This window comes from Pelodiscus sinensis, chromosome 10, assembly GCF_052426305.1.
Source record: "Pelodiscus sinensis isolate ZL-2025 chromosome 10, ASM5242630v1, whole genome shotgun sequence".
Classification (NCBI taxonomy): domain Eukaryota; kingdom Metazoa; phylum Chordata; order Testudines; family Trionychidae; genus Pelodiscus; species Pelodiscus sinensis.
This window is the reverse complement of record NC_143061.1, coordinates 23739254-23764092: the sequence shown is the minus strand read 5'-3', so window position 1 is coordinate 23764092 and position 24839 is coordinate 23739254. Positions and strand designations below refer to the sequence as shown.

Below are 24839 nucleotides of genomic sequence, written 5' to 3'. Positions count from 1 at the left end.
TGCTAACACCTGTCTCTTTCTCTCCCTCTCTGTCCTCTCCTCCCCCAGGCTACAAAGTGGGATGAACCTGCAGATTTGTTTTGTAAATGACAGTGGTAGTGACAAGGATAGTGATGCAGATGACAGCAAGACTGAAACAAGCTTGGATACACCTTTGTCTCCAATGGTAGGTCTGATAATTAGTCTCACAAAAGACCTTAGTGAAGAAATAAAAAAATAAAAATAAAGCACAAGTGTATATATGAGCTTCTTTCATTTAAAATAGTTTTTTGGCACATGCATGTGTCATTCTTAATATATTTAGGATAGGTATAAATTAAGTTATGAATGGGAAAAATTATAAACTCACAATGATATAAGTATACGAGGAGCTTGTTAAGATAAGCTGGTTATAAAAATTGAAGAACAGTTCTTGATTATTTGTAAAAAATATTTTGGCTGCTGGTTGCAGTTGGCAAACTACTAGGTAGACAAGGTGGGCGAGGTAATACCTTTTATTGGACACACTTCTGTTGGTGAGAGATTCAATAAAAGCCTCAGTCACCTTCTCGCAAATATCCTGGGACTGACACAGCTACAACAGCATTGCACATTTCTAGGTAGCGCAGATGTGCTAGATTTGTGAATGTCACCTCCTATTATACTTCCCTTTTATGAGCTGGTAACAGTAAGGAAGGGAATGGCATAGCCTCTGCTTCCCAACATTCCTTCCTTCTGAACCCATCTGCTCTAATTCCCTCTTTCCCCCTATATTAACAGTACCTGAGGGCCTCCAACCCTTACTGGGATTTTCCAGAGTTTGATTGAAACCCACTCCCTTCAAGCACTCACTGATCTGGCAGGTTCCTTTTCTCTAACTACAAATATGCAAGATGTGATAAGCATTTAAGTCTCAGAGTGGTAGCTATGTTAGTCTGTAACTTTAAAAATGAGTAGTCTTGTGACACATTGGAGACTAGCAAAAATATGTATAGTATCATGAGCTTTCGTGGGCAAAATCCAGTTTTTCAAATGAGTTTGAAGTGGGTTTTGCCACGAAAGCTCATGATACTATACATGTTTTTGTTGGTCTCCAAGGTGCCACAAGATTACTCATTAGCATTTAAGTGTTCCTGTCTTTGAAAATGGTTTTTGATATTTAAAAATAATTATCTCCATCTCCCCTAAAGAAATCATATCACTTGCATACATGAAAATTTTGAAGCTTAAAGCTAAAACTTCTTACAATGTTGTCTATCTTAAAATGTGAACATTATTATTCATTTAAAACTATGTGCGCACTTTCCTAGAGCAAGCAAAGCTCTTCATACTCTGATAGAGACACTACTGAAGAGGAATCTGAATCTCTAGATGACATGGATTTTCTCACTAGACAAAAGAAACTGCAAGCTGAAGCGAAAATGGCTTTGGCTATGGCAAAACCAATGGCCAAAATGCAAGTAGAGGTGGAAAAGCAGAACAGGAAAAAATCCCCAGTAGCTGATCTTGTGAGTATCAAACCTAAGACCAGTATGCATTAAATAAACTAAAAAATGTTTTTAATTTTTGTTGTTTTGAATACTTGACCACTCAACCATAATGATTTCTTTCCAGTTACCCAAATTCTGTACCAGTTCATGCAAATATCTCCAAAACTATATTGAAAAAAATTATTTACAAAGAATAAAATGCACTTAAAGTAATTTTTAGTTCTCATTATAGTCCGAGAAAGTAGAGAAAATAAATTTTATATTAGCTTTAAGGTGTTCTCTTGTACCACCACATGCAGTCTTATTTAGATCAAGTATTATACCTGCTAATAAACATTTGCAGGATCAAATCCATACTTAATGTTTTTATTATAATAAAACTAAATAGCAGGTGTGTGCGTCTGTTTATATAAGTAATATGTATGTGCATCAGAGAGAGAGAGAGATTCTTAGCAAACTTTTTCCTAGTTGTTACAAAATTATCTTATGTTGTTCAGCTGGAAATTATCCACTTTAGAACTGGGTTTCTCCACCCAGGGTCAGAACCCAAAATTGTGTCTCCAGAATGTTCCAAAGAGTAGCCTACCATCCCCTTTATCTCTTGACCCATGGGGCTGGTTGGACTCTTAACTCCCTGCACTGTGCATTGAAACTCTAAAGGACCAGCACCTGTCAGGTTTGGCCCAGCCCTTGTCATAAGAGGAGTGCTGTTAGGGCAAATTTGAGTGAATGGCACCGCAGTCCCATGAGGCAGGTGACAACTCCACCCACAAGTTTGATCCACGAGAGCGGGGTCAAATCTGAGCAACCCTTCAACCCCCAAGGTTTCAACGCCCAAAGTGAAGATCGAAGCCAGGCCTTCAGTACAGGGGCTGCTACTGTGAAGTGGCAGGGCAGGATCCAGCAAAAACCACCTCAGGGCCTCCATGCCAGACCATTTACCGGGTTGCTAAAAATGCCATAAAACAGCTACAAATGGGTTCAGAATGACAGCTTTAGAAGATGTGACAGAATAATAAATGTATTCAAATTCAGAAACAGAGTAAGGCATGCAATACAGTGTACTTCAAAAGCATGTTTTTGCAATCAGTGGAGCTACCCACAAAACAACTTCTGTTTATTCCCATATAATACCTGTGTGTATGTTGAAAAATAAATGGCATATATATTTTTTAATATGTTGAAAAGCTTAAATATTACATTAGGAGATAATTTACATCCTATTATCAGTAAATGTTTCAGAACTAACTGCTTAGATTTTTATTAAGCCTTTGTTCATTTTGTAAAATATGTGTGTAATGTATGTATATATAGAGAGAACTAATCAATCGTTACTACTGCTGTTCATAAATCTGTTCAGACTAGTAATTAAGCAATAAATGCAGCAGAAACAAAACTAAGCAGGAATGAAAAGGAAACCACAAAAAAGTACTTGAAAGTAGAATGTACATTTTATAGTCCTTCATTCTATAGTCATTCTTCCAATATATATATAAAGTAATGTAATATATGAAAAGGTTAATCCCAGATTTAAAATAGTTTCTGTATGTTTTTAAATCAATCTCTCCTGCTCTACTTTGTATAAATCACTCTCTGAAGAGCAGCAACAGATAAAGCTGGCCATCCATCCATCTATTTCTGCCTGCCTATGGTAAACATAAAGGCAGATTGAGAATTAAAATGATATCTTAATTTAAAACTGCCCATAATTGGTAACATCTGTCTTTTTAGATGTCTTTTCATCAAGAATTTTTCTATTTAAGTTGACACTTGTCTAGTTTAATGCCACATCAACATTTATATTGTGGTGATGTAGATACAGCCCAGTGGCTAAACACTTTTGTTTTAAGCCTGATTCTTACTGTTTTAGAAATGACTCGGTCAGAAATATCCATATATGCCAAAGAAATGTTCAGTTACCACGTATAACTTCATATAAGGCAAGAGATTTATGTATGAAATTTCAATCAGGAGCTACAGAGTCAACATGGGTCACTGTATTGGGTCATTTACGAGGTGGTATCTGGGGGGAAAATGAAGCGATGAATCTAGAAGGTTATGATTACAGGGAGGATGATTATTTTTGTGACAGTTTCTCATAAAAGCATTCATCCTTGTTCTTTCCTTTGAAAGATTGACTAACACATTAATCAGGTTTTCCTCAGGAAGGGTGTGTCTTAGACTACAGGGGGGTTTTTTCAAAAAAAGTAACCTTTTTCGAAAAAAATTTCACCTGCTTCTAGACTGCAGCCGCGTTCTTTCGAAATTAAATCGAAAGAATGCGGCAGTTGTTTTCGATCGCGTTAAACCTCATTTTACGAGGAATAAAGCCTTTTTTCAAACGTACTCTTTCAAAAAAAAGGCGCTATTGAATGCAAACTGTGCTTTTTTGAAAGAGCATCTAGACTCTTTTGAAAAAGCAGCTCACTTTTTTGAAAAATCTGCTTGTAGTCTAGACACTCTCTTTTGAAAGAGGCTTTTTCAAAAGATTATTTCAAAAAAGCCTCTTTCGAAAGAGGCTTGTAGTCTAGATGTAGCCAAAATGGGCTTTCTATGGCTACATGTAAGTGTGTGCATGCATAGGGAGGCAGGGAAAGGGGAGGATTAGTACTTAGAATGTTTACACATTTTTATCAGTTTTAGAAATGTAAGTTAATTAATAATAATCTAAAAGGCTTTTATTTCATATTTAGCTGCCACATATGCCTCATATAAGTGAGTGTTTGATGAAAAGAAGCTTAAAACCGACTGACCTGAGAGATATGACTATTGGGCAGCTACAAGTGATAGTTAATGATCTCCACTCACAAATAGAAAGTAAGTGATTTTTTGGTTTAATTCTTTAGTATTTCCTTTTTAATTAGCTACAGAACAATATTTTTTGCATGGAAAAAGGTGCAACATGTACGTTACTACAGGAAGAAAGTAAGTCTTGTTTGTGTTCATTTTGATGTATTAACTTAAGAAATCATATTTGAATGGGCCTTAAACTCAAGTTGCCAGACCTACTGTCTCTGTGTATGTAACATGAAAATGCCTCATTGATCAAATTGCAAAATTTCACAGACTATCCTAGGCAGTTGGCATATTTCTACTGATTTGGGGGAAACTAAACAAGAAAAAATGGTTCTCTTTCTCTCCACTCTTCGGAGGAAGTAGATTTTTCCCAAAAAGGTGCTACAGGACTACTCATTGTTTTTTTAAAGTTACAGAATATCAAAGCTACCCCTCTCAGATGAGGAAAAATAGTAGAGCTGAGACATATCGATTGATCTCCCAAGTAGGGATGTAAGCGGGTAGTCAAGTCAGTACTCAACTACTTGCTTCTCCCCTCCCCTTCCTACCTTCCAAGGCAGCTCTTACTACATTTAAATAGCAGAGGTGCAGTGGTCCAGAACGCAGCGCGAGCTGGTGCTGCTCAGTCCCAGATTGTAATGAGTCTGGGACCTACCCTCTCTGCAGCTTAAAAGTAGTAGGAATTGGGCTATTACATTTAAACTGCAGAGCCACAGCCAGGGTACATCCTGGACCCCATCTCACCTTATCAACTCAGACCTCTTAAGGAACAAACCTGATGCCTGAGCAGTTGGAGCTGGCTCGGTCCTGGGACTCTCCCTCCCTCTCCCTTCACCCTCCCCCCTCCCCGGAAGGCAGCAGGAGAAGAAAGTTGCCTGCGCATCACAGACCTGGAATTTCAGGGAAAGCGCCGGCTATTTGGAGGCCAGGAGAGCAGCTCGTGCTTCCTGAGACTGGCTGCAGGATCCCCAGGTACTGGCTCTAACTGACCCTGTCCCAACCCTTGGCCAGACCTCCTCCCCCTCCCCCCCCGCACAAGTACCTTGCCCCAGTACCCACCAGCACCCTGTTCCCTGACCCAGCACCAACTGGCACCCTGTCACCTGACCCAGCACCCTGCCCAAGTACCCTGCACCAGCACCCACTGACACTCTGTCCCCTTCCCCAGCACCCACCGACACCCTGCACCAGTACCCACTGGCACAGTTGGGGCCACATTAGTGAGGCTTGGGGGGTTTTGGAGGGGTTGTGGTTTTGCATCTCACTTGTGTGGCCCTGACTGAATTTTCTGTCAGTCAGTGACCCTTGACTCAAAACAGGTTCCCCACCCCCTCATAAATAAAGACAATGCTGAAACCTTTTGTGTTTGACATATTTTATTTAAAAAAGAAGCCTGGCCTGCAAGCCCCCAGTTGGGGCCAAGCCCCCGTCTGGCCACAGCATCATAACACTCCTGTACCCCCCCACCCTGATCCCAAATATGAGCCTATCATACACTGGAACCCCCTGTCCTGCACCCCCACATCCTCAGTCTTCTTTCACAACACTCTTGCACCATTCACACACTGCAAATCTGGGTCCTGAGCCCAGCATACTCCCAACCGCCCTGCTATGAGCCCCTCATACACCCCAACCCAAACTCCTGCACCCTCACATCCACAAGCCTGTGGCTTGCTCAGCACCCCAATCCTCCACCTGAGCCCAAGACTCCCCAGCCTGGAGCCCCCTCCCCGAGCCAGCATCCCCTTCTCCACATCCTCCTGCATCCAAATTCCCTCCCAGAGCTTGCACCTCTCACCCCTTCCCACACCCAAATCCCTGATTCCCACCCCAGAGCCCACACCTCCTGTCTCAACCCAGTGCGGGTACGGCTAGACTACAAGAGTTTTTCCAGCAAACATGCTCTTTTGGCAGATCCTGTATTCCTCGTGGATGGGCCAAGTGTTGGAAAAACCTCTTCCGACAGAAGGATTAAAAAAAAGCAGCAGTGTAGCCATATCCTGAGAGTGTATGATGGGCGGGGGATAGCAAGTAATGTAGAGGAGGGGGAACAGAAAAGGCAGAGCCTCAAAGAAGGGGTGGGGTCTTGGAGAAGGGATGTGGTAGATCTTGTCTTGTTGTGACATTTAAAAAGTAATCTTGGGTGTCAAAAGGTTGGAGACCTCTGGTGTGGGACAACAGTCAAGCTATTCAAAACATATGGTGTGAATGGCACATATAGGAGAGAATTGGTTTTAAAAAAAGCAATTTTAATTGATTGTTATTTTCGGTTTCTGAGTGGGACAGTGAATTATAAGAAGAACCATGACCTATATCATTAGATTTTTATTCTGAACATTTCATTTAGGAATAATTTTTCTTCTTGCCTGATCCCTACCCAAGTCTTCTTTTGTTTACCTTTATCTGTTGCATTGTGGTGTGTTGCTACTAGTTTGAAAGGCAGATTTTGTGTGTGCACGCAATCACATTTTCCTTTGTGGTGTTTTGTGGATTAGCCAGATATTCTGTAGTCTCTCACCACTCTCCAGAATGATTCACCAAAAAAAAGAACCTCCATTTGTAATTGCAATTCATTGTATTCCAGGCAAAGCAGAGCCAACATCCTGTAACATTTATATAGTTATCCATTGTGACTTGTGTCACGATTTGGCTGTAATTTTGCTTAGAATCACTACATTCCTTAACCTGTAACTAGGTATGAACCACAGGTTTTTTATTACAGTCTGCAAGAGCTCAGGAAGTCTGTTGTATTATTCAATATGTCTGGTACTACCACAAATCTGCTACAGATTTCTTTTAGTGAAGTGCAGCTCTTTCATTTGTCTAAGCTGTTCTGAAATACTGTCCTTTTGCTTCACACAGTTTCATTTCCATTCTTATTTTTGAACATAAAAGGCCTGTGTTCAGATCAGGGTACAGATTTTCTGGACTACAGCACAGTGTCCGACGTTTGCAGTTATGGCAGCAATAAGAAGGGGAGAATTCTAAGAAGCTTGTTATGCTCTAGGGACATTTTCCTTTTGGATTATTTTAGGTTATTTTTTCCACACACTTTTTCCTAACGAGGGATTTTTTTCTTAGTGGGTACAGATTACTCAGACCAAAAGTCTTTCCCTACTGTCTTTAAGTAGATAGTTGGACATGGCCTTCCCATCCCATGCTTTATGAATATGCATAACCTGAAGATGCTTTGGACAAAATACCTCATATTGACCTGTCAGTTTTAATGTCACAATCGACTGGATCTGTCTATCCTATTTTTTATGTGAAGTCAGAAATACTAAATGTGAATCTGTTTATGGTTCTAAATGTATTAATGGCCATTATGAGTGCTCTGGGAACTTAATGACTTGGTGATCAATTCAGCAACCTGTAAACAACTTTGTCCTATAACTCCAAACAGTGGTTGGTCCTAGAAAGATGTGTGACCACACCACCTGGTACTGGAATCGATTTTGAAACTGCTATTTTTCCATGGAAATGGGCAGGGGATGCCAAAGACAGGTTCCTGCCATCAGTGTTCCCTCTGAGATTTTCCATCCTTGGGTGGTTTGAATTTTCTTTTGGGCAGGTTGAAATTTCTTATGTGCAACACCAATATTGAGGTAGTGTGTGGATGTGCACCCATCAGTAGAAACAAAAACTGTAGATATAAATATATATTTTAAATAGTCCATGGGTGTGGAAGAAAATGATTAAAAACAAAGGATAATTAACAAGGAGCATATTTATGAATATTTAATATTAAATCAAATAAAAAGAAAATTAACACTTCTCTTGGCTGGAAAAGTGGGTTGTGCCCACGAAAGCTTATAATACTATTTATATTTTTTTGTTAGTCTAAGAGGCCACAGGACCAGAACTCAACAAGATAGCAAAGACCTGGCCTTAATGCAATACAATTTACCATGTATTCATAACAGAGGATTTTAAAAAATCATTAAGATCAGAGTTTTAGGTATCTGCAACACTCAAAAAAATTATTAAAATAATCTTTTTCTTTCTTACCTTAAGCTATTAACACAGGGGTGGGCAATAATTTTTGATGGGGGATCACTCCAAGAATTTGGTAAGTGGTGGAGAGCCACACTCTTCCATTATATTAATGGGGGAGATGGGGGAGTCTGGGATGGAGGTTGGGTGCAGAAGGGAGCTTGGGGTAAGGGATTGGGGTGTGGGATCTGGGAGGGAGTTTGGGTGAAGTAGAGGATTGTGACCTAGGGCAATGGACTGGGATGAGGAGGGGGTACAGAGCTTGGGAGGGGATTGTGACCTGGGGCATTTTTGCAGGAGAGGGTGTAGGGATTTGGGCTGTGACCAGGGATAGCAGACTGAAGTGCAAGGTCTGAGAGGGGGTTGTGACCTGAGGAGGGGTGTAGGAGGGGATGCAGTGTCTGGGAAGGCATATGGGGGCTGGAGCAGGGGTGCAGAAGGTTTGGGTTATATGGGGTTGGGGCAGGGGCTAGGGCACTAGAGACAGGCTCTAGCTGGGAGACCTTACCTAGCCACAAGCCAGCAGCCCAGCAGGTTCCTTAGCCAGGATCCCTGCCTTCCAGCCCTTGTACGTGCTGCAGGAGCCATGTTTATTACTCTAAACTGATTGGTGTGAGCCCAGGGGATGAGGGGCACATCCCATGTGGCCTGTCCTTCAAACAGGCATCTGCTATTGGTTGAAAGTGGCCAATGGAAGCTAAGGAGGGGTAGGGGCAGCATGAGAAGCCTGTCTCCCCTCTGTCCAGGCTCTCACCATTCACAAACACACATGTGGGGCAGGGCAGACTGGGAGCTGGCTGAGGCTCTTGCGGCTGGATCGGGCCGGCTGATTATCTTTTCCCCAGACCCGGAGTAGAGGCTGGAGCCAGCTTCTCCATTTGTTGCTTCTGCTCCTCCAAGAGGGTGAGTGCTCTGCCTCCTCTTCCCCAACCAATCAGCTGAACTCTCTGCCTGTGCAGGGAGCTCTGAACCTCTGTGTAGGGCTCAGAGAAGGGCTGTGGGGCCATGCAGCTGTATAGTTTACAGGCAATCTTGCCCACCAGTGTTCCCTCTAAGCAATGCGGCAGCACAACTTCACAGGTGATTAATCAGCCCCACCTAGTCAGAGGCTCAGGACTCGGTGCATGGAACTAACTGGGCAGCACCTGTGAAGCTGCGCTGCTGTGCAGCTTACAGGTAACACCGATTCCCACCCTCGGGAAAAGTCTATTTAATAGGAAGCAATCAGTCATTTGTCTTTAGCTGGCTTTTGAAACTGCCTGGCCCACCCTAAGAGGATATAAAAAAAACTTTGGAGGCGTCGATAGACTAAAATCAGAGTAAAAGAACAACTTTGATTTGAAGTTTTATCGAAATAAGAACAACTGAAATAAGAAAACTATTTAGGGTAAGAATTTGCATATCTAGTTCTAATCCACTAATAAATGTATGGATTAGAATTTAGTGGATTAGAACTAGCTATGCATTTTCTATTTGTTTCAATTTAGTAACTCACTTTGATCTCACTGTTTTCACTTATATCCTACTTTTTATACTTGTTAATAAACAAGAGTTTTTATTAACTTCCATGTATATAATCGTTACCTGGTGGAGCAACCACTATACGTATCTTTCATTGATAGAGGACTAACAGATGAGCTTTCCCTGTGTAAAACTTTTAATGGGATAAGGATAATTTATTTGTGGAGGGTTGGGTCCCATTTGAGAGTTGGTTTCCTGGGTGCTAAGCCCTTAGAACTACGTCCTTCCAGAGCTAAAGTGGTTCAGTATCTGCATTGCTTTGCAGGGGAGGTGGTAACCCCATCTCTGTGCCTTCTCTGGGGGAGGATCTGGCACAGTAGGACAGAGTGGTGAGGAGCCCCAGAGAGCAAGAAGACGGGCACCAAGGATATTATCAGCACACTGGGGAACAATTGCAAGGGTATTTTTGTGATTGCACCCATTACAGCTGGATTGGCTAAAACCTGTAATTGGAATTGAGTGAATACTACATTCAGTTATTTGATGAGACCCATAGTAGTTAAAAGGCTGTATTTGTTATAGCTCTCAGTTTTACAAGTAATCACTGTTTTTATTCCATTTTGTGATATGCTTCCTTTTATGCGGACCAAAACCTTACCTAGGGAATCTTTCTGTTTCTCTGAGAGAGCAGTTGTTTGCTATATATACACAACATGATTTAAGCAGAGCTAACAGATTTGCTAATAATTAGTCCCTGATTCTGTAGTAAAATTCCTTGTTTCTGGTACTAGGCTTGAATGAAGAATTGGTGCAGCTGCTTCTTATTCGAGATGAATTGCACACAGAGCAGGATGCAATGCTGGTAGACATTGAAGACTTGACCAGGTTAGTAATGCTTTGTGTTAAACACTGCTGCTAACAATATTCAAAGTTTCATCTACTTCCTATGTTTTGTAACAGCATTGCAGTAAAATGCTAGGCCTAAAAATTGGGGGTGATGGGTAATCCCTATATTTGTAAACTATCATAGACCGGCTGAAATGAACGAATCTTCCTTTTGCTAAATGTCATATTGGATCATCAGCATAAGCATTCAACGTATCATAAACACTTAAGTTATCACTTTGATCACCCATTACATATTTTCATTACAATTCATGCCATTTTCTGTTTTATTTAGAAATCTGTTAGAATCCACTGCCAAATTGAGTGTTTTTAGCAATAAAAAAAATCAATTGAATATTATTCTGAATCAATTTGTGAGTAATTGCTGTTACTTAATGTTATGTCATTCACCAAATGAAGGTTCCTCATCTGTGAACCTAATTCCTGTCTAAAATCAAGCCACAGTTTTCTCTAAAAGCACTCTCAGTAAGATGAGTGGAACTTCAGAAATTATTAATGCTAGGAAATTAGAAATCTGGGTTAATTTTGGGGAATAGCAACAGGCTAAAGCCTGGCAATCTGTCTTCCTCAGAACAGAAGTGACTTTTAACCTCTTAGATATCAGTGATGTTATCTGACTCAACTTTCTTCTGTATGAGTCCTTTCCTCTCTGTTGCTTCGTTCTTTCTTTAGCAGGTTCACTCACTCTTATGCATGGCTGACTCCCTCAGGGTGGCTTGTGGGGAAGTCACTGGCTGCTCCGATGCCAACACGCCCCCTTTGGGTGAGGTGTTCTCTTCAGATCACTGCTCTCCGGCAGTGACCACTCCAATCTTGGTCTGTGCTCCCTTCGGGGGGGGGACAGAGAGGAGAATCATTGCTCTTCCATCATTCCTCCTCCAGGGTCCTCCCTACTCCCCAGGACCACTCTTCTGCCACTCTGCCTGCCCAGTTGCCTCCTGCAACCCTGCCTTGTGGACTTATGGCCTGGGGCTTCCCTGGCTCAAACTCCCCCAGCCTACTGTAGCTGCCTCCTTGCAGCCCTGGACCTCAGACCGGGTAGCCTGGGTTTGCTAGGCCGAAGCCTCTCCCATTGCAGGTGGGCAGGCTGATTTCATCTCTCTCTCCTCCTACCAGGAGCTCCTTTATATGGCCTCCAGCTGGACCTTCATTAGCTGCCTCAGCTGGGCTTGCCTCCTTCACTCAAGCTCCCAGCCCCTTTAAGGGCCAGTGCAGGGCAACACCCTGCCATGCCACAGTTCTTTCTTTCCCTTATAACCCCTCTGCTGCCAACCTCTGTCCTCCATGCTTTCCCTCAGTGTTCGCTGTTTCTTATTCCCTTTTTCATATTAACCCACCCCTTCTGCCTTCTTCTCCCAACTCAGTCTTCATAATGTATATTTTTAAGAACAACCTGGAGTTAGCATATTTGATAAATTATCCCCAGTCGCTTTACACAGTTGCTATCTTCCTCTCCTACCTCAGCCTTTATCCTTTTTTGTTAGTTTTGTAACCCTGCAGAATAATGAATGTCTTCCTAGACTTTCAGCTTTAACTGCAGACACAGATAAGACAAATGACACACAGCCACAAGGCTTTTTTACTTGTGATATCTTTTTTATAGAGTGGTCTCAATCAGTGTTACAATATTTTAAGGCTATTTCTGCAACAACAGCACAATCATTCAACCACAGGCAAAACTAAATATTTTAGCAACTTTCTGCTGAGAAGTATCCACTAACTGTCCAATTCCATATCTCTAGAGACCAGTATTCAATATTTTGCCTTATCAAGGTCTGTCATTTCTGAAAAGTGGCAAATAGATGCTAATTTAGACTAAATCTGCTTTGGTGCTGCCAGAATATTTTAATTCCAACACATAATAAAAATAAAAAAAAATCCCCCCCTAGCATTTGTCTGGTGCTGACTAGATGACTAGACTTTGTAACTAGAAGGATTACAAGGAGATATAACAGTAACATTAAGCAGTGGGTTGAGAGAAAACACACCAGAATATGGGCATCAAGTCCTCTTCATCGTCCCTGACATGATTTAAGTGATATTTTTAACTGTTTTAATATTTTGGCAGTTAATCTATCAGATTTTAAAGATTTCTGCATTAAACAGATTAAAAAGATTATGTATTATTTCCAATGCTTATTGGTCACTGCTAGTATTTTCAGCACTGCAGCATTAAACTATCTGTGTAAAATTGTATGGGATGTCAAAAACATTTTTAATACAGTTTTAAAAATCTTCCTGAATAAACATTTTTAAACCAAGTCTATTTTTCATATATTTTCAGAATTTCATTTGGATGATATGGAAAAGGGAGGGGTGAGAAATGGTCTGAAATGTTTGATTTTTTTTAACGCCTTTCTGTTGCATTATATTTAGTTGAAATACAGTTTGCCACTACCTGGATAAAGTTTTGTCAAATGATATGGCAACTGGAGTGTAATGAAGGCAAATACCATCATTCAAAATACTTTATATGCTATCTATGGTTTCTTTTAGATATTGCAGTCCTAGCTCACCTCTGTTCCAGTCACAAGAGAATATTGAAGTAAAGCCTCCTCATTTAGAAATCTTGCACAGGCACAATTACTATATGGTAATTAATAGAGTAACAGTAAAACTGAGGAGTATTTGAGGTTAGGAGTGGAGCTGTATAATTAGAAGTCTCCTTTTGGGTGTACACAAGTTAGAGATACCAAGTGCATTGTAACAGAATTTTATGCAAAATAACTGTTACGTGCCAGAGAATCTCTCATTTAAGTCCAATTTCTCTGCCCGGCCTTGATCTGTTATATACTCCCATCTTTGGGGGCTGAAGGATTTGTACAGAAATCGACTCTTGCTGCTGCATGCTGTCTCACAGGGACTTCATTCAGAGCAGGGTTCTGGGCTGTGTAGTTTGTGTGTCTCACCTGCACATCTTCACATCCATCCAAGTTTCCTCCCAGTAAGCAGAAGCACACCTGCCTAGATAAACTTACAGGAAAGAGGATTGTAGGCACATCTCCCCATCATTATCAAACACACAGTCTTCTGAGAAGTAGTATGCCACAACATGACCCTGGCTGATGGTATTGCACAACCGAACAGCACCAGGGTTCTGGTGGCCCAGCTTAGGCTCTGGAATGAGGCATGCAACCCCATAATGGAGGCAACAACACCTTAACAACTTTGAAAAGCAGTGCTGAAAGTCTCTGGCTTGTCCACAATGAAGGCAGTGTCATCAGTATAATCTTGATCAGTGAACTCTTTTTGACCAACATTGATTGTGACATTCCTAATTTCCATTAGATAGCTCAGTAAAAGGGTGCCATCACTACTGCATGTCTGAGGTTATTTAGAAATCCAGTGAAAGCTGTTGGCCACATGCACACTTGTGCTAGTACTAGTGTGAAGATTGTGCACCCTATTTAGCAGAATTCTGAGATGCCAAGACCCTTTTGTTTAAAGTGAAGTGTTGATCTGTCAGCTGAATCAAAAGCTGCTTTGAAGAAGATATATGCCACATGAAGTCAACTGTTAAATTCTCTGTACAGCTCATCCAGAAGCCAGAGAGTAACAGCAGCGTGTGTTGTCAACCTCTCAGTAATGAAATCTGATTGTCCATAGCAATGGTGTCCGTTAAGAAGCAGCTGTATCCTACCAAGCAGATCATGAATGCAGACCATTCCAGGGATTGAAAACAATGAGATCAACCTGTAATTCCCTCCCTCAGTGTGAAATACTTTATTCCTAGTACCATGATGGTGTGTTTCCATTCTACTGCTACTCTGCCTGACTCCCGCACTTTTAATAACATATGCAGGCCAATACTCATTGATTCCAAGTAGGGATGTTAAATATTGGGTATTTGAATAGTCGAATAACTTCATGAATTCTTAGTGGTTACTCAACTATTCTATAGTATCCAGGTTTGGGGCCGACAGCCAGTATGCTCTGACCCCACTCCTGAGGAGCCCCTTGCATAGGGTGTCAGGCAGGCTTAAAAAACAGCTCCCCTCACAGCTGGGCTGCCTGTTGCTCCTTCCTGCTGCCTCTGACATAGAGGCAGCAGTGTGGGGTGGCAGCAGCCCCAGTCCGGGAGCAGGTCTGAGCTCCTGGACCTGGCATGAGCAAGAACTGAGCCAGGTTGCCTGCCCACCTGGCTCCTAATACACTTTAAATGCAGAGCCGCAGCAGGGGTTGGTCCCAGACCCATCGTAAGCCAGGGCTGAGCCAGGCTGCTGGCCAGCCTGATAAAAAATTAACTGGTGGGGGGTGAGGGGGAATGCATGTAGACTATACCATTAACCTATAAGCTTTTGCTTATCATTTAATCGACTACACTATTACATCCCTAGTTCCAAGATATCTTTGAGCTGCTTGGGTGGAATGGCAGCATGTGCCAAAACTTTTGAATGGCCTTTTGTATTTCCTAGAACCTTGATCCTCCATGTGTCTGCTGTTGTATGGTTTGTCAGGTAACACAGGGAGGTACTTCAGGAATATGAATTAGCACAATAATTTACACTGCTTACTATTATTAAATACCTGGCAGTGGTGTTTGTTCTATTTCTTTTTCTTTTGCTTCCAAAAACATTTCAGCATTCTGAAAGCATTTTGCATCAATCTAAATAATTTCATTTACTAAACATTTGTAGATTTCTTTGACATCCTCTATTGCAGTGTATTTCATTTTTACACTTTGTAATATTAACTCTCTACAGTCACATCATCAAACGTCAACCCTAATTCCTGGTTAATGTCAACTTGTCACAACATCTAATTTTTTTTAAACTGACAAATTTAATTTCCTTTGATGGGAAAATTTTGCAGAATGTGATATGATCCCAGAGAGTTTCCTTGAGTTTAAGAAGTATTTCTTTCCTCTGAACACATACTGTACAATAATTAATCAGACCAAGTTCAGGAAAGACATGTTAACTAAGATAATCTGAACAGAGTAATTGTTTGCTTAATATTTTCTTCATTGGGAAGCCTTATTAAAGTTGAAGTATGGTTTAAGATATTGAATAGTCCATTTAATTTTTCTTAGTAGTAATATAGTTTTTCCCCCTTCCCCAGACATGCTGAAAGTCAGCAGAAGCACATGGCAGAGAAAATGCCAGCAAAATAAAGCAAGAAGCCATCAGACTACAGAATAAACTAGCATTTATTTTGTTTCTATGGATGTACATATGCTGATGTTCAAGGTGGCGCACAAGAAAATGAGTGTTAGTCATTGATCATGTCTGAAGCTTTATGTCCAGTGATTGGCCTCTGCTCCTTAATTTATTTTAATTTTTTACTTGTGCCACTAAATATCAGGCATTGTAATAATATTATTACAAAAATGTACAGTACTTATGACATTACAAACCATGGATAAGAAGAAAAGGTAATTTACCTTCATTTTTGTTTGTTTAGAGATTTTAAGTTCAACAGTATTTTACCATTGACTATTTTTTATTCTTCACTGTAGTTTTAAACAAAGAAACTGTAATTAACGGTGCTATAAAAGTAAAAAAAAGAGGAAAAAAAACAAAAAAAATGCCTGCCTCGTAGTGAAATTGTAGCGTTCAGTAATCTGTATATTTTAATCAGTTTTCAACATTTTGTGAATGTTGACTACCTGACATTCAGTTTTAGATGTGCTATTAACATTCAGTTGGATTCAGAGAGTTACCTTGAAAATTTTATGTATAAATATGTAAAATAAAATTTAAAATGTTTCATACGTCTTTTTGTTGACTAGTGGTTGACTTAGGTGTTGCACCAGTAATATATTCATCCTACTAAATGTGCAATTCCTAATTTCTCATTACCAGAAAGAGCCTTTTTTGCATATTGCATTTTACAAAAAAAAAAAAAAAAAGAGAGAGAGAGAGAGAGAGAAAATGGAGACAGGATCAGATTTTTGTAGATCTATTTATTTGTAAGTTCATAAAGTATATGTAACATGGACTTAGGATATTCTTATATATAGTATTCACTAAGAATCCTAATATCATGACTATTGTTAGAATCAGCAGGAACATACAGTAGATGTTTTTTATATTTTAATGTCTGGGGCTAAATATTCAAATAACCCACAAACTGTCAAAAGTATAAATGTGTCAAAATCTTAACACTAAATGTGTCATGTATGGTAATTAACCACTTCACTGCCTTTTGGCTGAGATCACATTTAGTGTCCTCATCAGTTTAGTGGCTATATTTGTATTGATATTAACGACTAACTAGATAAACAAATAGTTCTCTTTAGTCTTTTGATTTCTTTGATTTCATACTGACATACCAGGTCAATCTACCTATTCCTAGAACTAGACAGCTGTAGCCAGCCACTGAAATATATATTATGCAAAAAGGTTATCTTTTACATTTTGCTTTAATGATTTTTTTCTCTGAGGTGTGACAAATTTATCTTGAGCAAAGTTATGGCTAACAAATTATTCAGGATATTTTAACAGAGCCATATGTGGTAAAAAATTCATTAAAATTTCACCTCGCATGAAGAATGTATTTTATATAATTATTTATTTAATTTTGTCTCAGCAATTATGCAGTCCATAAATGAGGCACCAAAACTCTGTGGAGTTTGATAGGTGTGGGTGTTTTATTTTTAACAGAGCCCTACTATGTTATAAGAAATGTCTCTTTGTGGCATAGGTGTAATCTCCACGTGGCAGATAGCATCTGTTTTAGTAGGGATGAGTTGGATCACACTTTCTAGCACTGATGTATATTCTGTATTTTTTTATTAGAAAATATTTGCTGCTCTGCAGCTTGTCATGAGGGAAATGTTCACAGTTTTTCCTTTAAATCTAGCAGGAAGAATGTTATTGCTCTGAATTTGCCACTACAGTTTTGTACTATGTTGAAGCTAGCACAGGGTTCTCAAACTGATCTGTCGATTAGGGATGTAAAATCCCAATTAATCAGTTACCTATTCACATCCCTACCGGGAATTCCTTTTGGCTGGCATGTCATGCTAGTGATGCATCTGTCAGTCTCCAGTCTGTGACGTCCCCAGTCATTTGTAGTCCAGTCCAGGACTTTATTTTTAAATGGAATAAATGAAGTACACTCTGTTCCCTTTCTACATGACTGCATCAGGATGCTCTCTGTCTAGTGTTGCTCTGGGTTCAAACATAGAGCACGCACAGGCAGATATGACCAAGCTGCAATCACCTGCAGAGATGAAAGTAGGTGCTGAAAGGCACCAAGGAGAGATTTGGTACTAATATCTCAAGTGTGGGATTAATATTCAGTTTTGATGTAACTGCTTCCACTGACTTGAGTGGGAACAGAGTTAAACCAATCCTGATACTCCCAGCTCTGAACTCCTTCCAGTCATCCAGAGATAGGAAGTAAATAGCACATGGAGGGAAATGTGGGAATGTACCAAATTGATTTTCATTCTGTCTCCTTAATACTGTTCTGTGATTAGTTTTCCAAGTAACCAAAACATGAATTGAAATTAGGAAATTGGAGGGGGGAAGTGTCCAGGAAAGAGTTTGTCTGTGTTTTAAGAAGTGATCCCTAGCATGTACAGAGTTTGAGAACCACTAAACTAGCCCATAAAATACATATAAAACAGGAATGTAAAACTGAGATTATTTATTTTTTCTTTCTTTGAATCTATGCAGAAAAAATATTTTGGATGTTATTTCCATGTATTTCTTGGTTGTCTTGACATTGTGTGTGCACTGTGGTTTCAAGTATTTTTATATTTCTGCTTTGTAAAGGTCCATGTTTTAAGTGCTCTAAGGCCAAAATTGTCAAATTTGGAGACCAAAATTGGGCACATAAATTTAGATACCTATTTATAAGTGGCCTGTTTTTCAGATGTGTGGAGCACTGCAGTTTCTGTTAAAGACACTGGCATTTTTGGCGCTTAGTATTTCTGAAAATTAGACCATTTCTGTGAATTTAGAGGCCCCAAATTTGAAAACTTTGGGCTATGCTAAATAAAATAAAATCCTGGTATGCTCCTAGGTGTGTGTGATAACATACAGTAATAAAGTTACAGTAGTAACACCTCTCTCACATACCTTCATCTGTGGTAGGCATACAGATTATTTAACACTACTGATATGCTGTAATACATGAATATGTGCAATGGAGATAAATACTGTCTCTCGAACAGTGTAGTTGGATGAACCTCAAGGCCCAACTGACCATGTCTGGCAGTTTGACTGCAAGTGCTACTGTGTTCTATGAGAGGTTGTATCTTCAGTCATTACGTATTGATTTATTATAAAGAATTAATTTTCTGCTAAGTGTAGCATAGAAGATTTAATGGGGTCCCTTACTACAACATGCGTATATAAATCCTATTAAATATAATTGGAGTCCTAAATCTGTATCAAAGTTAAGGATACATCCCTAAAAATGATTTGCTTTTCAATCCGTTTGTGAGAGAACAGTGAACACCAAATGCTCCATAAAAGGACAGTTTTTCCATGAAGCACTAGAAAGTACATTATAAGAAGAAATTCCGTCCTTTGCCGGTGAATGAACTAGATCATGCAATAAGTCTTTTTCATCTCTGATTCACCCTATCCCTGCAAAGAACATCACTCTTGTTGGCTTTCAAAGGTGAAAAGTCCTTTGCTCTGTGTTCAGGCTCAGATCGTCCTGTCTGAATGCGTCCCTCTCCCCAGTCTCATCCAGAATTGGTGCCCAGGGAAAACAGCTGGATACATAGCACCATCATTGGACTGCACCAAGAGCTATTTGTGGGAAGAGATTCATGTGTATGGCGGGAATGCCAGATGCATACAGTCTCCTCCATTTCCCATCAAATGGCAGGAAATGGGCTCAAAAGTTAATACAACTAAAGGCTGCAAATCTCCCAATAGTGCTGTTCCAGGGATAAAAAAGTATGGGCAGTTTCATTCAGCATCAGAAGCCACGGTGTCTAGGGAGCCCTAAACCTGAAGGTATGGAAAGGTCTTTGCATGGCAAGTCATGACATACAGTCAGCCCCTACTTACCTGGCAGCCAACTGATTGCCCCAAATTTCCATTTATTCTGCTGGTCAACAAATCCTGCCCCAATCTAGATAATAGTGGAAAAGTGCAAGGTAGCCTTTGTGAAGTTTCACACATTTCCCCCATACACCTCAGTCCCTGCTGCGGTTTTTTAAAAGCAAAGTGGCAGCCCGATCTCAATTGTAACTTTTTGCTCTGTGCTCGCTCAGGCAATCCCCTTGACTAGAGAAAAGGGCCAAATTCAGCCTTCAGATCCTTGCTCACATCTAGCTCCCATTTACTACACACAATGACTACCACTCCTGAATCTAAGGGGAGATTTGAAAAGCCTCTCAAGACCTTTCCTCCAAGTATAAGGTCCAGCATAGCAATAAGGACTGCAGGAAATAATTTAATCTGCACAAGAGCCATTTATTTCACAGCGCAGCATGACCAAGCATTCAGGCATCTGTTCTGTATTTGTTTTGGTTTATTGCTGTGAAATAATTGGGACAGAGGTGAGTGATGGGCCCATAATGAATGAGGACTAATGCATTGATTCAGACAAGCAAAGGCATTAGGCCCACCTTTATATGCGCGTTTGAGTGCAGCAATTGGCTTGTATTTATGACCCAGCAAGTTTGGGCCAGATTCTTTTTTCATTCTCTCTGCTATAAATCTGGAATAATGCCACTGAGCTCAGACACAAGTGAGAGTAGAATTAGGCCCATTATTTGCTATGATGATACAGTCTAATGACAGAAAACCTTTGCCAGTGCTGTCAGAGCAGACAACAGTTGTGGCAAAATACATTTGCTTCTATCCAAATGACTTGTACTCTTAAGGAGATATAACACTGCCTGCATACTGAGCTCAGACATACCTTTCCACTAACTTTTGTGGAATTATGCTGTATTTACAGCAAGGTTGGAGAGCTCAGAATCTGGCCTTCAGTCCTCTCTAGATTTCAGGGCACTTGAGACAAGAAGCGTAGACAAATTGGGAATTTTGTTAACATAAGTGCCTTTAACTTGATAATGAAAAGTAGTGATGTGTTTAGTCAATTAACCTGCTGGTAATTATAACCAATATTTTTTCCTGTTACATCTTTAGAATTTTGTTTCTTTTTTTCTTTTTTTTAAACAAAAGAATATTGCTAGGTAATTGCATCTTTCTTGGGTACTGTCCAATGTACTTAAATATTGTGCTGATGTGTATGATGACTGCTGTAGAATTAATGGATTAAATTACATTTTTAAAACAAGAGTTTCTTGTGAGTCTTTGAAATGCTGTTTGTTCTGTATCAGTGATATCTTAAGGCTTGTGTTTGCCTGTTTATGCCTCCTTGTGGTCAGGAGAGGGGCTACCCAGTGCCTTTGTTGTGCTGGTCATTGTTTGCTTGGAGGTTTATTTTTTCTAGATTATCCACTCAGAGGTTTGGCATAGCAGTTGTTCTCATTTTGCATTGATTTTCTATGACAATGTGTATTTAAAAATGAACCACAATTTAAACACGAGAACAATAGTCATGTTCCAGCAAATGCAAAACAAAAAAAAGTTCCCTTTGGATTCCAGGAAGGGGACAGGCTAAGAGAGCTTTAAACCACTTTTGAACCCTTCCTATTCTCCAGGTTCTGAAGAGGTCCACTGTGTAATGTATGCAATGCAAGGGCATATCTACACTGGGGAGTTATTTTGAAATAATGCCCCTTATTTTGAAATAACAAGCAGAGCATCCACACTACCAAGCCTGTTGTTTTGAAATAAGGGGCTGATTATTTCGAAATACTAACTCTTGCTTTCCTTGCGGAGTCAGCTAATTTTGAAATCGTTAATTTGGGAGTTATCATTTTGAAATAACTTATTTCAAAATAATCTTGTAGTGTAGACATAGCCTAGAGATCTGGCCAATTTACAGAATCCTTCCCAGGCTGATGGCAGTACTGCAGCTCTGCACCCTACACCAGGATTTTTAAAGAGTTCACAGAAAGTAATTTTATGGTCCTCTTTTGCAAGGAAAATCCTCCCTCAGACTGAATTAAGAATTTCAGTAATAATAAATCATAATACTAGAGAGATAAAATCCTATTTAATTGGTTAATAGGTTAAACACTACATTTAACCGGCTAACTGATAAAAGGGTGGATGAGTGGGGAGCCACTCTTGCCGGGGGGGGGGGGGGGGGAATGGAGAAGGGGCTCTGCCAGGCCTGCATAGGACTGCTGCTTCCCTAAATAACACCTAGCTCTTTACAAAAGAGGGTAGTATCATTATCCCTATCTTATTTCTAGAGCCATTTACACCACTCCTACTTTTCTACCCGTCAGAAAGGCAACAGCACAGAGATATGGTTCTCATCCCTGATGTTCATAGCCTAATCTATGTAGAACAGTAGTACAGGTATGCCTGTGAACTACCTAATAGTACAGCTTAATAGTGGTAACTATGAAGAACTATGAAGTCTATAAGAAATGTAGACTTAACGGCTCGTCTGCATAGCAGGGTAGTGCACCCTAAAGGGATGTGAGTTTTAAGGCATGCTGACATGTGCCTTGACATGTCGATGTAGAACCCACCATCCTCATTTGGTGCCCTTCTCCTACCTCCAGAGCCCTCCTGGTATACCAACTAGAAGAACTGAGTTACAGTTTAGGCTAAATCTATCAGTTTTATGGGTGTGTATATATAATAAAAAACTAATTTGTTTCCCATAGTTGTGTTTCATTTTTTTCCATTCTATAATCTCAGGGCCCACTTTTGAGTCGTTTGTCCTCCATTTATTTTCAAGTTCTCCTTTCCTTGTCTTTTACAGCAAATGCAACAATTTGCATATGGCACACACTTTTTTATTATGTGTATTTTCTTATAACAGGCCACCTTCCTCTAGCTGTGTGCAATAGGACAACTTGTTTTTACTTCAGAAAAGTACCAAGACTAAAAATTACATAAACTAGCTAATATCGTTAATAAAAACAATTATAAATCACTCAACATCCATAAGCACAAGTCTGTTTTATTAAAGCTGTAGTGGCTATGGGTTCCTAAAGCCCTTCACATCATAAGTCCTGCTTAGTTAAAAATACAGTCAGCAGGGCTGCTATTTAACTACACTCTACCTTTAAACAGAAGTTACTCTACCAATGTTTTAGAAGTATTGTTTGTTTTAAACATTTACAGAAAGTACAACTATAATTTCCAGACTTTTAGATGTAAATAAACTGAAGGTACAACTAGAGAAATATTATTGCCATGTGCGATGTTCTCTTTGTGACTTAGGTATTATCTGGCTGCATATTATTGTAATAGTGGAGCAATCTTTACTATATTGCTCCTCACTCTGTGAGGTAGGTCAGAGCTGTTATCTCCATTTACATATGGGAAACTCACATACATAGGGACTAACATGTTTAGGATTACATAGAATCCTAGGCTATTACTCTAACCACTGGAAAATTCTTCTTCTCTGAGCATAATATCAAATACTGAACAATCCTGATACACATATAAATTTAATCATCACAGGGACTGAGTGAGGATCAATAGCTCTCACTTAATAAATGGGCATTGAGAATCCTCAGCATGTCTGAAGCTCAGAATCATTAGGCCAAATACAAAGCAGACTTTAAAAAAATCTTAACTGTGTAGCTCAATTCCTTTATTTTAGTTTGTGATGTTATGATTAACATGTCATGTTATATGTATTCATTGTATGCTACACAGGTTTAAGTTGTAAGCCTATAGAATTATAAACCTGATTAGCAGTAAGAAGGGATGTATTAGGTATCTAAGAAGGGCTGATACACAAGGCCTACAGGCTGAAGCCTGTAAGATTTTAGCTTAGCCATATTAGGCTTAAAAGCTTGAGATATATAAGTGATTGAAAAATAACCCAATGTCACAAGTTTACAGGAAAAGCGTTACCAATCAGGGCTGGCTTTAGGCCGATTCACCTGATTTCCCGCGAATTGGGCCCCTTGCCTAAAAGGGCCCCGCACCTTAAAGCCAGAGGGCCCCGCGCCCTAAATCCTGAAGTGGGCCGGGCGTCGGCCCCAGAGGAGGAGCGCGGCGGCTTCTGTGTGCCGGGAGGGGGAGTCAGCCCGTGGGTTTGGCTGGAAGGCGGGACTCTGCCCTGTAGCTGAGGATTTAAAGGGTGCTGTGAGTTGTTTCTTTGTGTGCTGGATGGTTTTGGTTTTGTTTTTGTTTTCTGCTCAACTAAAATTTGGTTCGAATTGGGCCCCGCACTTCCTAAAGCCAGCCCTGTTACCAATGATTGGTATTGCCAAAAAAAAATTACCCATAAGATTAATTTTAGATCATAAAATAGCCTAGCCTAGAGTCACATTCTTTTATAGTACGTGCTTTAGCTATAGGAGACACATTGGGCATCACTCTTAATGAGACTAAAAGCAACTATATGTAGCCTATGGAAAAATGAAGCACCCTAATATTCTTGGGAGTCATATGAATAAAGAAGAAGTGGGTTTATGCACATGGTGTGAGATACAGTCAGAGTCACATTCTAAACAATGGTGCCAAGCTTGGGAAAATTGTGCTCCCTACAGGAAAATTCCAGCAGAAATCATCCCTCTACATATGCTCAATCCATGAGAGGCCCAGCAGACCCTAATCTAGGAGGATGTGAGTATATCTATAGCTAAACTTTGTGCATGGATATATGTAGTATTTATCGATGCCTGGATATTCATAAAATGGATACAAGGTACTGGACATTGTTCTTATCAATGTGTTACTTTCCTTGGGCTTCATGTGTTCCTAGAAGCTCTAGCTCTGAAACAAATGCTGGACGTAACACTGTTGCACTTGAAACTGTTGCCAGCAGAGCCAAATCTACACTGGTGTAAAACAACAACACTAAATTTACTTTAAATAAAAATAGATGGATACAGCCAGCTACTTGAGGAGTCCTCTGGCACAAGGAAATTGCCAGAGTCGAGATATGATTGATTTAGCAAGTCCAGTTAAGACTCGCTGCCCCTGCCCGCTGCCAGTACTCCTGCTTCCCGTTGGCCTTCCGCTGTGGGGATGGCGGGGAAATGCAAAACAAGATGGCTGTGTCTACACTGAGCCACTTATTCCGGAAAATCAGCCGCTTTTCCGGAATAAGCTGCGAGCTGTCTACACTGGCCCCTTGAATTTCCGGAAAAACACTGACGATCTACTGTAAGAAATCCGCTGCTTTTCCGGAAAAACTATGCTGCTCCCACTCGGGCAAAAGTCCTTTTTCCAGAAAACTGTTCCGGAA

The 24839-nt window shown here is 40.1% G+C and overlaps 1 protein-coding gene across 8 annotated transcripts in view; it reads left to right on the top strand.

The window, feature by feature from the left end:
• The window catches only part of SCHIP1 (schwannomin interacting protein 1), a 122215-nt gene extending 105877 nt beyond the window's left edge, over positions 1-16338 (top strand). For all 8 annotated transcript variants that reach the window (XM_075937799.2, XM_075937804.2, XM_006123447.4 and 5 more), the window contains 5 exons: positions 49-166; positions 1290-1487; positions 4163-4286; positions 10511-10604; positions 15687-16338. In XM_075937799.2, coding sequence (XP_075793914.1) covers positions 49-166; positions 1290-1487; positions 4163-4286; positions 10511-10604; positions 15687-15738 — 586 coding nt within the window. In that variant the 3' untranslated portion in view covers positions 15739-16338. The remainder of the gene's footprint in view (positions 1-48; positions 167-1289; positions 1488-4162; positions 4287-10510; positions 10605-15686) is intronic.
• Positions 16339-24839: the final 8501 nt, after the last annotated feature.